Source organism: Pollicipes pollicipes, unplaced genomic scaffold (assembly GCF_011947565.3).
Source record: "Pollicipes pollicipes isolate AB1234 unplaced genomic scaffold, Ppol_2.1 Scaffold_6686;HRSCAF=7923_pilon_pilon_pilon, whole genome shotgun sequence".
NCBI classification, from domain to species: Eukaryota; Metazoa; Arthropoda; class Thecostraca; order Pollicipedomorpha; family Pollicipedidae; genus Pollicipes; species Pollicipes pollicipes.
The window spans coordinates 15,030,261-15,044,444 of NW_023596921.1; the positions used below are offsets into that span (position 1 = coordinate 15,030,261).

The 14,184-nt window shown below is 51.7% G+C and overlaps 1 protein-coding gene across 1 annotated transcript in view; it reads right to left on the reverse strand.

Moving 5' to 3' along the window:
* LOC119107721 (filamin-A) overlaps positions 1-14,184 on the reverse strand; it is a 106,964-nt gene that overhangs the window by 69,101 nt on the left and 23,679 nt on the right. Inside the window, exons 6-9 of the mRNA XM_037231264.1 lie at positions 2,821-2,959; positions 1,900-2,140; positions 1,126-1,329; positions 78-215 (exon numbers count right to left, since the gene is read on the reverse strand). Of these exons, the coding sequence (XP_037087159.1) occupies positions 78-215; positions 1,126-1,329; positions 1,900-2,140; positions 2,821-2,959 (722 nt within the window). The remainder of the gene's footprint in view (positions 1-77; positions 216-1,125; positions 1,330-1,899; positions 2,141-2,820; positions 2,960-14,184) is intronic.

Sequence of the window (14,184 nt, forward strand, 5' to 3'; positions counted from 1 at the left end):
TCCGGCCGAGGGGAGACTCTGACCTGGTTCGATGACGCGCAGCCGACCTGACCTGACCTGACTGATCTCCCCCTGACCTGGTCCGATGACGCGCAGCTGCAGCTGTCCGTCGCCGGCGCCGTCTGTCCAGACGCGAAAGTCGGCCGTGTCGCCCACCCGGACACCGTGTCCCTGCAGCCCGCGACCCGTCACCCGCACCCGACGAGGCTCACATGCTGAGGGGAGCGGGAGCGAAGGCGGGTCAGGGGGGAGGGTCGTCACCCGCACCCGACGAGGCTCAAACGCTGAGGGGAGCAGGAGCGAAGGCGGGTCAGGGGAGAGGGCTGCCACCCGCACCCGACGAGGCTCACACGCTGAGGGGAGCAGGAGCACAGACAGGTCAGGGGAGAGGGCTGCCACCCGCACCCGACGAGGCTCACACGCTGAGGGGAGCAGGAGTGCAGGCGGGTCAGGGGAGAGGGTTGTCACCCGCACCCGACGAGGCTCACACGCTGAGGGGAGCAGGAGTGCAGGCGGGTCAGGGGAGAGGGTTGTCACCCGCACCCGACGAGGCTCACACGCTGAGGGGAGCAGGAGTGCAGGCGGGTCAGGGGAGAGGGTTGTCACCCGCACCCGACGAGGCTCACACGCTGAGGGGAGCAGGAGTGCAGGTGGGTCAGGGGAGAGGGTCGTCAGCCGCACCCGACGAGGTTTACATGCTGAGGGGTAACAGCAAGGGCTCGGCAGAGAAGCCGTCACATGTTTGTAACCGGTAAACGCGGGCTTTTGCATGGAGCCACGTTCACTCGCCATTTTGAGAAGAGGTCCTCGTTGGCTGTTAAAATGGTATTTTGCTTGCGCAGCTACAAAAAAGGACATCCATAGGGTCAGCTAACCGTGATTTTCTGCATCTTACTTGCATAACGCCTCAATGACAAATATATATTTTTTGTAAAAACCGACAAAGCATTTCAAAAAAGCAATGCGAGAATACGTCATGTTAGGTCGTTGCTCCGTACACGACACAAAATTATCCCTCAGTGCCGCACGTCTCGTGACGTCAGCTGCGAGAATCGGTCTGAGGCCCACGTGAGGCTGGCGCTCGTCCGTCCCTGGCTCAGCGCGTTGGTGCTGAGTGCAGCTGACCTGGGCCGACCCGGACGGCGCGGGGGCAGCCGGGGATCGGCCGCCCTGCGAACAGCACGTCCACCGAGTGTTGGCCCAGCCGCTGGGCGGTGTAGTCGCAGCGCCAGCGGCCGGGCTCCACCCGGCCCAGCCGCAGCGCCGAGGCGGGGCTGTTGCTGCCCTTCGGGTCCAGCAGCACTACCTCCGGCGTGCCCCGGCCGGCACCTGGCGGACCGGCGCTCAGTTAGTCACACACTCGCACTGGCGTCCACGCTCTCAGATGTAAGGAGGGGCCATGCCAACACTAACAGCCTCACGTCGCGTGCGGAAAGAAGGAAAGACCCTATCCTATCCACCCTATCGGAAAGAGGCCGGTTGTTCGATCTTAAAATGTTTAATCAGTGCATTAAAGCCTCAAAAAAGGCGACGGAGCACTGTTTCGTGAAGCTTTAATACATTACAGCTGAATAATGAGTCTTTCCAAAATTGATTCACACTTACAAGTGGATATTTATGAAAGGAAAACACAAAATTTCAGCAGCGCACGGTGGCAGCCTTGTTAAGCTGTATTTCAACGTGATACAAGTTATCGTGCGCGAAGATTCAGTAGAATTCATGCGCCATGCATGACTGATTGACCTCTCCTTTTGCCAGAAGCTATTACCTCAAGGCTCTTGGGGCTAATTCGATGCCTAAAACACACATCACAAGATGCGCGCTCACTGCATGTGGTTGCACATGTAAACCTAGAATGCACGTGCTGGTTAACACGGACGTGAGCAGCCTGAGCCGTGCCTTCGGTGAAGATGTCGAAGAACGTCGGCTTTCCAACAACGACCCCGTTGGGCTCCAGGCCTGGGCCCGACGCCGTGACCTTGCCCGGGTCGCCGGCGAACCCCTCGACGTCGACGGCGAATGGCGAGCAGGGCAGCTGGCGGCCCCTGAACAGCACCATGACCAGGTGACGGCCCTCGGCCGTCGGGGTGTACCGGCAGCTGTACGTCAGCCTCCGGTCGCCGCTGAACTGGGCGTCGATCTGCGGTGAGACGGAGTGACACGTTAGTCTCCGGTCGCCGCTGAAATCCGCGTCGATTTGCGGCGAGGCGGCTGACGCGTCTCAGCGCCGGCTCGGGCGCCGTCTGCTGCAGAGGCCGCAATTGGTGGCGCCCCTGCGCAAGCCTGTCGTCTGCCCGCACACGGTGGGCAACCCACAGCGTGCAGCTGTCTTTACGAGATTGGAGACCCACAAGAACTGCGGCCAGTTTAAGAAAGCCAATCCCTTGGCGCTAGACAAAGTCTGCTTCATATGAGCTAGGCCATTTGTCACTCATGTAGTTTCTAAGGTGCATGCTCAGCATGCTCAGCATGGCTATGCCCAGAAACTGTGCGAGTGTAAAGGTTTCATGGGCAGAAGTTTAACACTGAGCTTTCAGGCTAAAACCTAATGTCTACAATGGCCCGGCAACGTATCCTTGATCATCCATCCTAATCCTGCTCAGTTTCCAAACCTTGCCCAGCCAAGGACACTTGAGGTTCGCGGCGTAGAGAATAAGCTTTTTGACAACTACATCGTTACCCTGGAACCACTATATAAAACCAATAAACCGTTCTGTTGTGTGTTGGTCTGAGTCTCTTGTCTCTGCGAAAGCTAGCGACTCTCCTTCTCCTGACTCCGCGACCGACGGCCACAGGTCGATGGAGTGAGACTCCGCTCACCGGCTCTGGCTGCCCTCCCGGTCGCACCAGCTGACACTCGACCTTGCCCTGACCGGCCGAGAACGTCTCCACTGTGAAGAAGGTGGGAGCGCCCACCACCACACCGGTCGGCTCCACACCGGCGCCGTAACATCTCACCCTGTGCGCAGGTCAGGCCAGATCAGGTCGTCAGAGAAACACCATATTATGCAGTACAGAGCACCCATGGCCAGGAGAACACGTCATCAGCGGGCAGATCAGGGCGACCGCGCCCTGGAGCACACGTCAGGTCAGGGCGACACCGCATCCTGCTGCACAGGTCGGCTCAGGACAGCGTGGCTCCTAGCAGCACATGTCAGCCTGACGTAACACCACACCAGGACTTGCACCGCATCATGCGGTGTAGGTCATGTTCAGGTCATTCTTGTAGCTCTACATGCCATGGGACATGCCAGGTCAGGTTCGCAGGAAGAAAATACCATTTAGCATAGACCAAAACACAGGTGAAGGCAACTGCACCCCGGAGCACAAGTCAGGTCACGATCACTGCACTAAGCCGAATCCGGAATTCACGGTAGCGCCTTCACGGTAGCGCCTTACCCTCCACAACAGTTCAGGTTAAGGCAATGACGTGTCCTGTGCTTCAGCTCAAGTTAGGTTATCTTTGCGATAGCATGCAGTAGGGGATGAGTGGGGGGCAGCATTTAGAAAATATGTTCTTCAATACGTCATTGTTTGATTGCGTCATCGTATTTTGCGCAACATGGATTGAGAGCCAATTGACGGCTAGTACATCGGGAAGTCGTGCTCATAAACTCCGGATATGAACTACTCGACCAATATATATTTCTTATAAATCTTGATCGCCGCATGGCCAATTGAACGTAAGAATTTAAATGACGTATTATGACATCATCGATATCTGGGTGACCTTGAAATAGTTTGTGCGAAATAGACTATACACCTTCGCGGATAAAAATGTGGAATATCTCCTTTAACATACCCAAAGTTTGTAAGTGTAACATAGTGCAGATATTATTCCTCAGTGATGCTTAGCATACACAACAGCACCAGTTCACATTATGTAATGTTTCCGCGATGCGTCAACTTAGCACAACGCGCTGGAAAAGCTGCGGTTCTTCATAAGCAGAACTGCTTGTGAAGTCTTGCAGCTCTGCATGTTGTGAAGCATTGCAGCTTTGCATGTCAATGCGAATGTTTCACATTTGAAGACACTGGAGCAAGCATCAGATATGATGAGACAAGCTCACTTACAACTACTGGTATATTTTGTGAGTGGAAAAGACTGTTCTAGACAGCACAATGCTCTGCTCAGTAAATATGCTCCTCAATGCGTCACGGTTTGACTACGTCATCGCTCCTTCCACAGCATTGATTGAGAGCCAATTGACGGCTGCTGTACGTGGAAACCGTGCTCACGAACGCCAGGTATAAACGCTTCGGCAATTATATTTTTCTTGGCTTTGATTCCCGCGTGGATTATCGAGTGGCATTGTTTGAATGACGTTATTACGACGTTATGAATGCCAAGGTGGCTTTAAATTCTCTCCCAGATATACCTTTCCCTATTTTCGTGGGCGTTTGGCTCAGAACCTAGACGGGCTTCGGTCTTCAGAACGCAGAATTCGAACGTCACCGAAAGGTCTCCAAGATGGCTGTTTCAGTTCAAAACACTATATAATGTGAAACACTTCCTTTTGAATGGCAGCATCAAAGATGCAGAAGCTAACAGCTGCAGCTGGTTTCAGATGAATGATGACTAGCCGAGCCATTCCGTGTGTGAGAGGTTTACGCTCTGTGAACTTTGTGCGCGCCATTTAGCCCATATCTTGAACCCGATGGTATGGAATTCTTTGAAGCTGCTGACAGTTGATAAAGCTGTTAAAACAACAAACTTTGGTTGTTGCTGCAGCTTCTGGGTTGCATACATTGCAAGATAAACAATTGACTGTCGTGCTATACATATGAGCTACAAGCTTTTACCTGACAACACTTAACAAACTTTTCGCCTTCCAGCACAGGTTAGGCACGAACAATTCAGCGACCTGTTCGCCAGATGCATTGCATGATTTCGTGCCTCCAGCGGTCTATCTTTCAGGCACGCTAGTTCAGTCAGAAGGCGGATCTCCACAGCCTGCAAGCGACGGGTGCTGCCTAAAAAACGCTCCTTCAGTTAATGCAACTTGACCGTGATGAAACTGAGCCTGTGAAGTACTATTAATGACTGGTGAAATGGGTCCTCCGGGAGGCACGTGGTTAAACCAATCGCGGAATGGGAGCCGGGCTGTGGCCGCTGGTGCTGCAGGGGGCGCGGTGTTGCTGAGAGGCCTGGGGCGGAGTACAGAGGGGTAGCGTCAGTGATGGGGTGAGGTGGCGCGCGCTGCAGCGCTGGCAGGGACGGGAGTAGCACCAGTGATGGGGTGAGGTAGCGCGTGCTACAGCGCTGGGAGGGACGGGAGTAGCTCCAGCGATGGTGTGATGTGGCGCGCGCTGCAGTGCTGGCTGGGACGGGAGTCGCACGGGCGACTGGGGCCGCCGAGGCACCTTCGGCAGTCCCCACCTGTCGGATCCCCTCGCCCCGAGTACAGTTAACACGCGCCCGGGTGGCCGACTGGACACCATTCGCTCGGGTGGGGGTTAATTTGACTCCCCTAAGATCTCAGAATCTAAGGAAGCTAGAGACGCTAAATTTACAGGATGTGTTGGCCTGTATGTGAACTCACTTAGCTCAAAATTTGGGGCTTTTAGGTCATGACCTTGCGGTCAAATAAGGTCCAAAAACGTCAAACTCAAGATTGGTCTCCAAAGTGCCCCGGAACCTATATACATGTTCTAAGCAAAAGGTCACATGCTGATTTGACCTTTTTGTGACCATGTGACAGTGACCTTTGTTGACCTTTTGAAAGTCATGGTGACCAAAATCATACAAGGCTGCTTGGAGTTTTGTGTTTGAATAAGCGACAAAAATAATTGTTGCAGCATGTTCCTAGAAACAAAATGTTGACCTGGGTCATTTTAGGTCAATGACTTATTCTGACCTTCGAGAAGTCCATGTAGGATTATAATGTGGATCCTGCTACCAATAAATGTAAAGTGAGTACCTGAGGCTACCCCGTACAGCAAGCCCTGAAGTAATAAATAGAATGGTTTTGACTTTGGTCTGACCTTTGTACCTGACCCCAAGTCAATGGAACCTGCTCGTTAAATTGCTGTGTTGCCTAAGAAAGTATTTCAGATATATATATATATATATATATATATATATATATATATATATGGTTTTGTCCAGCACTCTGCTGTTGCATTAGATCGAACGATTCCCTTGAAATTGACTTCGCTGAATCCATGGGTTGACTTTGATCTGCCGTAGACCAGTGACCTAACATGGTATATCTAGAGTTCTAATACCAAACCATCCGCTTTTCAATTGTCTGCAGCTATGCAAAATTTGGCGCGACTGCGCCGAGTCGTTCGGAAACCATCTGGAAAAACCTCCGGGGGGGCAATTTGACCCTCACCATGTTAACTCCTGCTGGCGTATGCATCTCAGGAGGGTGTGGCTTCCAACCCTCCCCCCCCCCCCCAGGTCTAGACAGCCCACCTGTCTCCGAGATCGAAGCTGTGTTCCTCCACGTTCATATCATTTTCGGATGCAGGAAAATGTATCCATCAGCCGAAACTAGCATAAACTGATGGCTGGTGGCGCGCCCAGTGTACGCAACCCCCGGTCAACTGCCGGGGTGGAAAACCGCGGCGCTTTACAGGCCCAGCCAAGAGACAAACTAGGCTCCTTGTCTAATGTTATCATCATGGATGTTTCACGACTGGTATAGGCTGAGGAAGGCAGGCGGATTTCCTTTCTCTCCCTGCGGTTACCAGACTGAGGCCAGTCAGTGAAGTTATCAACAGGAGACAGCCACTCGCAGACGGGTATGTTTACACCAAAGGTGCGCTGCTGCCCAATGTTTGCTAGTGACGGGGAATGAAACAGTGCCGTCTGGCCGTACGCGGACACACAGGCCGCTGCTCCTTACGCGCGTAAATGGATTTACAGACCACTGCTCCTCTGATGCCTGGGTTATGCTCCCGCAGCCAGAGCCATGCCCGGCTTCTGCGCCCGGTACTGCTCCGCCCGCCGTCTGCGGGTGGGGGGGGGGGGGATCACGTGACGCCGGACCACGGAGACGGCCAGCGCAGACGCGGCGCGAGGGCTCGCTGCGCTTGTTTGTGTTGTGAGGTGAGCGGTGGGCCGGCTGAGGGTGGGGCGGCACACCCTCCGGGACCCTTGGTCTCCACACTTCAAACGGGCAGACTCACGCTCGGGCGGTGGTGGGTCCGGCCGCCGCCAGTGTGATGCTCATATGCAGTTCACTCGACGGGCCCTCACCGCCAGACAGGAGACGACGGGAGACTACGGGAGGCTACAGAAAACTTCACGGAGAAACTCTCCAGAGCTTGTCATTAGACTTATTCTTCTACAAGGTATCTTGATGATCTCAGAAACAGTACATTAAAGGAACCTTTCGTCAATGTTTCTCCTCTTCGGTGTTCCCCCTGTGAAGCAAGTGACCGTGGTAGGGCTGGTCTTGCACTGTTCTTGATGCGGCCTGTCGTCGCGGCATGATTGATGAGACTGGCCGTCGTGTGAGGTCGGATTCTGTGTTGGCTATAGTGAGTTATAGTGAGCTATGGTGAGCTATGGTGAGCAATATGGTGCTGATATGCGGGCTACGCTGTGGCTGACCCATTCAAGTATGTGTGGATTGTATGTGGTTATGCCTGATCTGATCATGCCTCAAACACGGTCATGATTATATCCCTTTTAGTGGCATATGCAAGCTACCAAAAGATGTGCAGACATAGATGAAATGGAAGTGACATATTGCAGTTAAAATTTCAAGACGATATGCCATTTGGCTCTCGCTACAGCGGGTCGACTTGCTTGCAATACAAGGTTTATTATTGTTATATGTTTCTGTTGTTTCCTACTCAGTTTTGTTGTTCACTAACAGGTGAAGATACAGCCAGTACTTTGTCAGGCGTTATTTGTCTTTGTTGTGAACACGATTCTGCAATGTGTGACCTTTCTTAAGTATATTATGCACAAATGTTCTTAACGGCCTAGTACAACACTGCACTTAACTATTGTTTCACCGTTTAGTATATTTTGGCGGTTCCGTGTTTGAGTTATACCTTAATAATGTATGCTCCTGTTGGCATAGAAGGAAAGCTGGGCGCAAAAAAAATCAGTTTGTATGTAGCTGCAAAATATTTCCTATCGCGGCAGTCTACTTAAAATATTGGATTCGAACGAGAATATTGAATATTAAATTATTGATAGAATATTGAATATTGAATTCGAAGAAGAAGAGGAAAAGAAAATGACACCATGCTTAGGGAGTGCTTCCATCGCCGGAAGGTTGTCAATAGGTCAAAATGACACCAGCATGATGTCAATAGAACTCTGATGCTCCCTTGAAAAGCTAACGTTACTTACTTTAAAACACTGTACAGACAGGTGCTTGCCAGAACAGCATTTTGGAGAGGCTGAAAGCATGGCATCGTCGGTATGTTCGTAAATTTACCCCGAAACCCGCTGATCGATAGTACTCTAAAACTCCTTTGCAAAGAAAACCCGAGGAACTTGGTGCTATGTCCACATCAAAGGTGTTTGACTATGCGATGGTCAACATCCCAGGTTGTGCAGACCAAACGAAATTATGGAGCATTTATTGTATCACATGGGCCAGGCATGCTCCTGCTGTAAATACATCAATGGACCATTGCTGAAGAAATGAAATCTCAGCCACCAGTGAGACTCATGCTTAGGTCTGGCGCAACCCTCCAGATTTTCTTTGCATGAATTAAGTCATATAATAATCCAATTGGGTGGCATCGGGATCAGGCGAATCGCTAGACACGGCTCGTTGCGTGGCCACAGCGCCGCCACGGAAGTGATCCGAGACGTCCGAAGATTGTGTCACTGCCTGCTCGTCTCTGGGAGATTTTTGGCTTGGATTGCGAGGGCGGATCGCGAACGCGCCATCCCCAGTAAAATCCCCCTTATTGTCATGAAAGTGCCATCCTTTGGGTCGCTCTTGGAGCCCTTGGTGCTGCCTCTGGAAGCGCCAGCGCCAGATATGCGGTATGAGAAGGGATTGGGGCTCTGACCAATATACAAATACTGATGTGACATCGGCGGCTTTTTTATGGAGTCAGCTTGAAGATAATGTTCCACATTTGGAGATGTTGAGGCGAGGATCCGATCTGATGAAGTAAGCTCACTTGTAAACCGTTGGCATGCTTTTGCGTGCAAAGATTATTGTAGACAACCAACTTTCACTATTTAATAAACATGCTTTTCAATAAGCCATGTTTTTTATTGCGCCATGAAATGTTTCTACGACGTCAGAGCAGCGGCCAAACTTACCGTGCAAAGTTCCCACCGCAGAGACGGGCTGACTCAACTGCAGTGCTTCAACTTGTTGAGAGGCATCGTGCTCATCGGTGCGTTGTTTGCATAACCCAAATGCCGTTTTGTGCACATATCTCGGCCCTTTCTCGTGGTGTTCGTGACTCTTTTCCCGTTATTTTAAATTGTTTGCTTGCATTTCCATACTCGATTATTGCGCTATCCCCAAGTTATTTAATGTTCAGTCTTATTTGCGTCATAACTCGTATCAACGCCCAAGTAACTGTAAAATAAGGCAAAAAAACATGATTCCTAAATCCTTATCCAACCCTGCCATCCTCTATTTTGCTTTATCCCGCATCCTCGCGACATCCCACTTATCCGGGACAGGCTGCATGCGTCAGCCAAGAGTGGGCCTAAAGACCCCCCGAGAAGTGGGACCCCGACTGGGTGTCTCGCGTACGTGCACCATTTAAAGCTCGGCGATTGCCCCACCCCCACCCCCACCTCACCCCCACCCCCACCCACGTGCATGCAAATCTGCCTCACCGTTAACTAATATCCTTCTTCCCAAGCCCTGAAACGATCATTTCTGGTCGGAATGGCTCTAATCCACACAACCAAACCAAACCAGTCCTGAACCCTCACGACGCCCCCTTTAGCCGGACAGTCTGCATGCGTCGGCCACGGCCACCTGGGGGGGGGGGGGGGGGGGGACATCGACCGGGTACCCAGCGCACACCTCGCAGGGGGTCCCTGCCCGTGCTAAAGCTCGGCCTTTCGCCCCGTAGGCGTCCTACAAAACCATTTTCTATTCTCCTGCGTCTCATAGGCCTGAAATGTCCATTTCTTGTCGAAAGAGCTCTAATCTAACTAATCCGTCACATCCGATCGCATTCGAAATTTACACCAATCACATTATATTGGATGAGGGCCAACCAAACTCTGTCCACGCTACAATTCGTGCTGACGAACACCAGATACAAACCATTAGTGATAATATTTGTCTTGGCCTGGAGCACTACATGAGCTATGACATGGAATTATTCGCGTGCCGTTCCTATGGCGCCATGCATGCCTCGGTGGCCTTGATATGGTCTGCACAAGTCGCGGACGTCAAGCTCAGAACCAAGAGGGATTTGAGTCTAAAGAAGGGTGTGTCTGTGAACTGAATTGAGTGATCTTCAAAATAGCCATCTCAGTTCAAAACCCCGTACAAATGTGGGGCACTTTGTTCAATGTGAGGCTAAACAACGCCTGCCCCCGCGCTCAATACTCAGCCTAATTATTAAACTGCAAGGACGGAGTAAAGTAAAGATCACGATGAAGCTTATCACCGGCAACTCATGCATCCACTTAGAGGTAACAAGTTATAGAATGCAAGATCAATCAAACATGTCGCAGGATGCATGCTACAGAAGAATGCTGTTAAACTGAACCTTGTGCAGAGGGTCGGCGGGCATGCCCGGAACAAAACGCAACACCGCACTCTCGAATCCGGGCGTAGAACAATGTCTGGAATTCAAATGCGAGGCCTGCTCATGGCATTGCTGCCGCTGCTGCCACGACTGCTCATGACCAGGGCGGTGAGACGCGTGTGTTCGAGAATGTGACGTCATGCACGTGCTGCCGCTCCTTCTGGGCCGTGTTCCCCACTGGCAACGTACCCGCCTGAGTTGCTACCTATAACGTCAGTTATTGGTAAAAGGGAAGACGGCCCTGGGGACGGCGCTAGCTGCAGCAGCAGCCGCAAGGCCGATGTGGGGTATCGAGATGACCTCACAGCATTCGGGGTACAGATTGTAGGTACAGGCAGTGTTCCAGTTCGAGAGAATATTGAACCATCTGAGGTTGACGATAAAACTGGTTAAGAGGTGTGTACATCACTTTCGTGGCGTTGAGTTCGTCGTCGCGTATCACCACCGTGCTACCAAATGGGCTGGGTTTCGCTGGTATTGGTAGCAGCAGTGCCATGCCAGACTTATGCCAAAGCTACAAACCACGCCTAGCTATCACGACACACCTGGGGTTGAACTGGCTAGATCTAGTATTTCATGCATTTCGTCACGTCAGACAGAGCATAGAGCAAGTCAAATACTTCTCATTCTCCGTCCTACCTGCCTCCAGCGACGCTCGGACTGAAATAAGTCACATGAATTGGTGTAGTGTCAACAATGACACCCTCTCAATGCGCTGTGTCAACCAACACACATTTTCAGTAAATGTTTTATCATCCCGGAAAAGGTTAAAGGAGTGAGCACAAATTTCCTCTCCCCCCAAGCCAGTCCCAAGCACCCACAATACTGCGTTTTTGAACTTGTATTCCACCGTAACACAATGTATTAAGACACTGTCGTGTAAATCTTGAAGCGCTCTTTGTTTTTTCTTGGTTAATTCCTCCAGGTTCTCCGGCACTTTTCGCTGATGACGCAACTGACATCGCTAAGTTGCGTTTTCATAAGGCATCGCTAAGCGGTAAAAAATTATGATAAGGCGACAAAACTTTGAGACAAGTGATAACCGACAATAATGGGCTTTATTGGCCCCATATTAACCCTTGCCCCCACTCACCATTTTACACAACGTGGATGAAAGGGTGGTCGATGCGGCCCTCCCGCTGTCATTTCTACACTGACAAAGATTGAACTTAGCGAAAACGCTAGTCGATTGTTCTCAAGGAGGCTTCGCCATTCATAATATATTGCATGCTGCAAGATTCATAATTGGCCCCATCCTGCCAGGTCAAAGGTTAAATTTGTCATAAAAGCACACCTTTCAGCTTCACGTGTTAACGTGTTCGAGATCATGCCTTGTAAAGACACATAACCTAAACAGGCACGTTCCTGATCTAAATTTGAGAAAAGTGTCGTATATTTTGATGTGTTTTGAGCAATGGTTATTATACATGGTTTCGCTCACGTAACAATGTCCGTCCGCCGCGCGCGTTACGTGCACATGACATGCTGGGGACACGTCTCTCGTATAAAAAACACGCGCAACGAGTGCCCCCTCGGACAATGAAAATTTGGACGCGATTTAACATCGTGCCGGAGAGGTATCCTAAAAAATCTCACGAGGGCGCCTCCCCCCCCGCACCCCCACCCCTGTTTCAGGTGAGGGATAATCCTCGCCCTGTTAGCCGTTTTCCTAGGGCGGACTGCAGAGGTGTCGATGTGATCCCCCTGTCGTGTCTCAGCTCAGAAAGAAAGAACTTAACAACAACAACAAAAACACTCGTGGGTTGGTCTCAGCGAGATCTTAAGATTGGTTAGCAGCTTTATGTTGCTAGGTCAATAATGGTTTCGACTGTGCCAGGTCAAGGCTGAATTTCCCGCAGTGAAAATCCTTGCAGTGACACAAAACCTAAACAGGTAAATTCCTTGTTCAATCAGAGCATAATGGTGTACATATTTATGTGTTTGACCATATATAGACATACGTTGCATGCTCCGTTAATGGGAATATGTCAAAAGATGCAAGCAAGTGACATACACGATAAAATAAGCTTACTTATACCATTGGTATATCTTTAAGAAGAAAATGCTGTTCTAGACAGCACAATTTCTCTGTTTAGTAAATATGCTCCTCAATGAGGCCTCTGTCATTAAGGATCCCGTCCATGTCCCTGTTGACCATATCTTTCTCTTGCCGGCTCGAGGCCACTTGTTGGCACATAATGCCTTGTTCGGCACTGTAGACCCCTAAACGGTGCAGGAGCCTTGTATTGTTGCAGGGGACCCGATCATTGCAAACCGCGGGCACGGCTGTCTGCTCGGTGCGTGGCCCCCAGAGCTCAAACCGACACGGAGTCGACTGTTCGTTGTTGCTGATCTCTGGCCGAAGCAGAGGAATGCTCGCTCTCAGCGGTTCCCAATCAGTGCAAGAGGCTCTCTTACTGGCATTTGAGATCACGGCCCTACGGGTGGTGTCCTTAATGTGACCTACAGCCAGCCCTTTGGGCCGTTTAGCCTTCCAGTCGGGCCCTTGATCTTTCGTCTTAAGAGATCTTTCGCTCCTTTTCGGGCCCCTTAAACACCGTTCATGGCCAGCTCGGACCACTTGCCGCCACATAACCTCTGTTAGGCACTGTGGCCCCTGACCGACACAGAGGCCCCTCATTGTGTCAGACGCCCCGAAATTGCAAATCGTGGGCCCCGGCCTCGTTCCTGCTTAGGAAATAGATCTCAAGGGTTCAGACGGACATGGAGCCTACTGTTTGGCTCCGTGTAGAGGCTCTATGTCATAGGGATAGAGAATCCTAATAAAAGGGACCTTAAAGCAGCCCTCTGACTGATATTTCAGGTCATGACACTATGTGTGGGGAGCCGGGTCCGAATTTAACCGAGCGCTTGGTCTTTGTTTCCGACACTACTTGTAGAGCTTTGTCGGGAAACGGAAAACAGGCGTATCTGTGAAGGCCTTGAAATTGTTTCATGCACTGCAGGGGCGCACAATTTTCTCAGCTCGGTGACAAATAAAGCAGCTAGCTCCATCTGCAGCTCTCACGTGGTCTGACGAGCTAACCAGCGGCCGTTGGCGGCGGATGGCCACGTGACCTGACGAGCTAACCGGCAGCCGTTAGCGGTGGATGGCCACGTGACCTGACGAGCTGACCGGCAGCCGTTGGCGGCGGATGGCCACGTGACAGCGGCGGCGCCGGATGATAAGATACGGACGCGCCGCGCCGGCGTTTGACTCAGCGAGCCTCGCGGCGCGCGCGGCAGTGGAACGTGGCGGCGACGGCCGGCGGGACGGCGGAGGCGCCGGCGTGAGCTCATCACGACAGATCGGTGACGGTGCCGACAGGACGGTCGCCTGGCCGTCGCCTGGTCGCCTGGGTCCCCGACGTCCTTCCCCTCTGCCCCCCCCCCCTCGCACCCGCCATGGTCAGCTGGTGTCAAACGATTGTCAGGCGGCAGCAAGCACTCCCGCGAGGGTACTTAGCGTTGTTC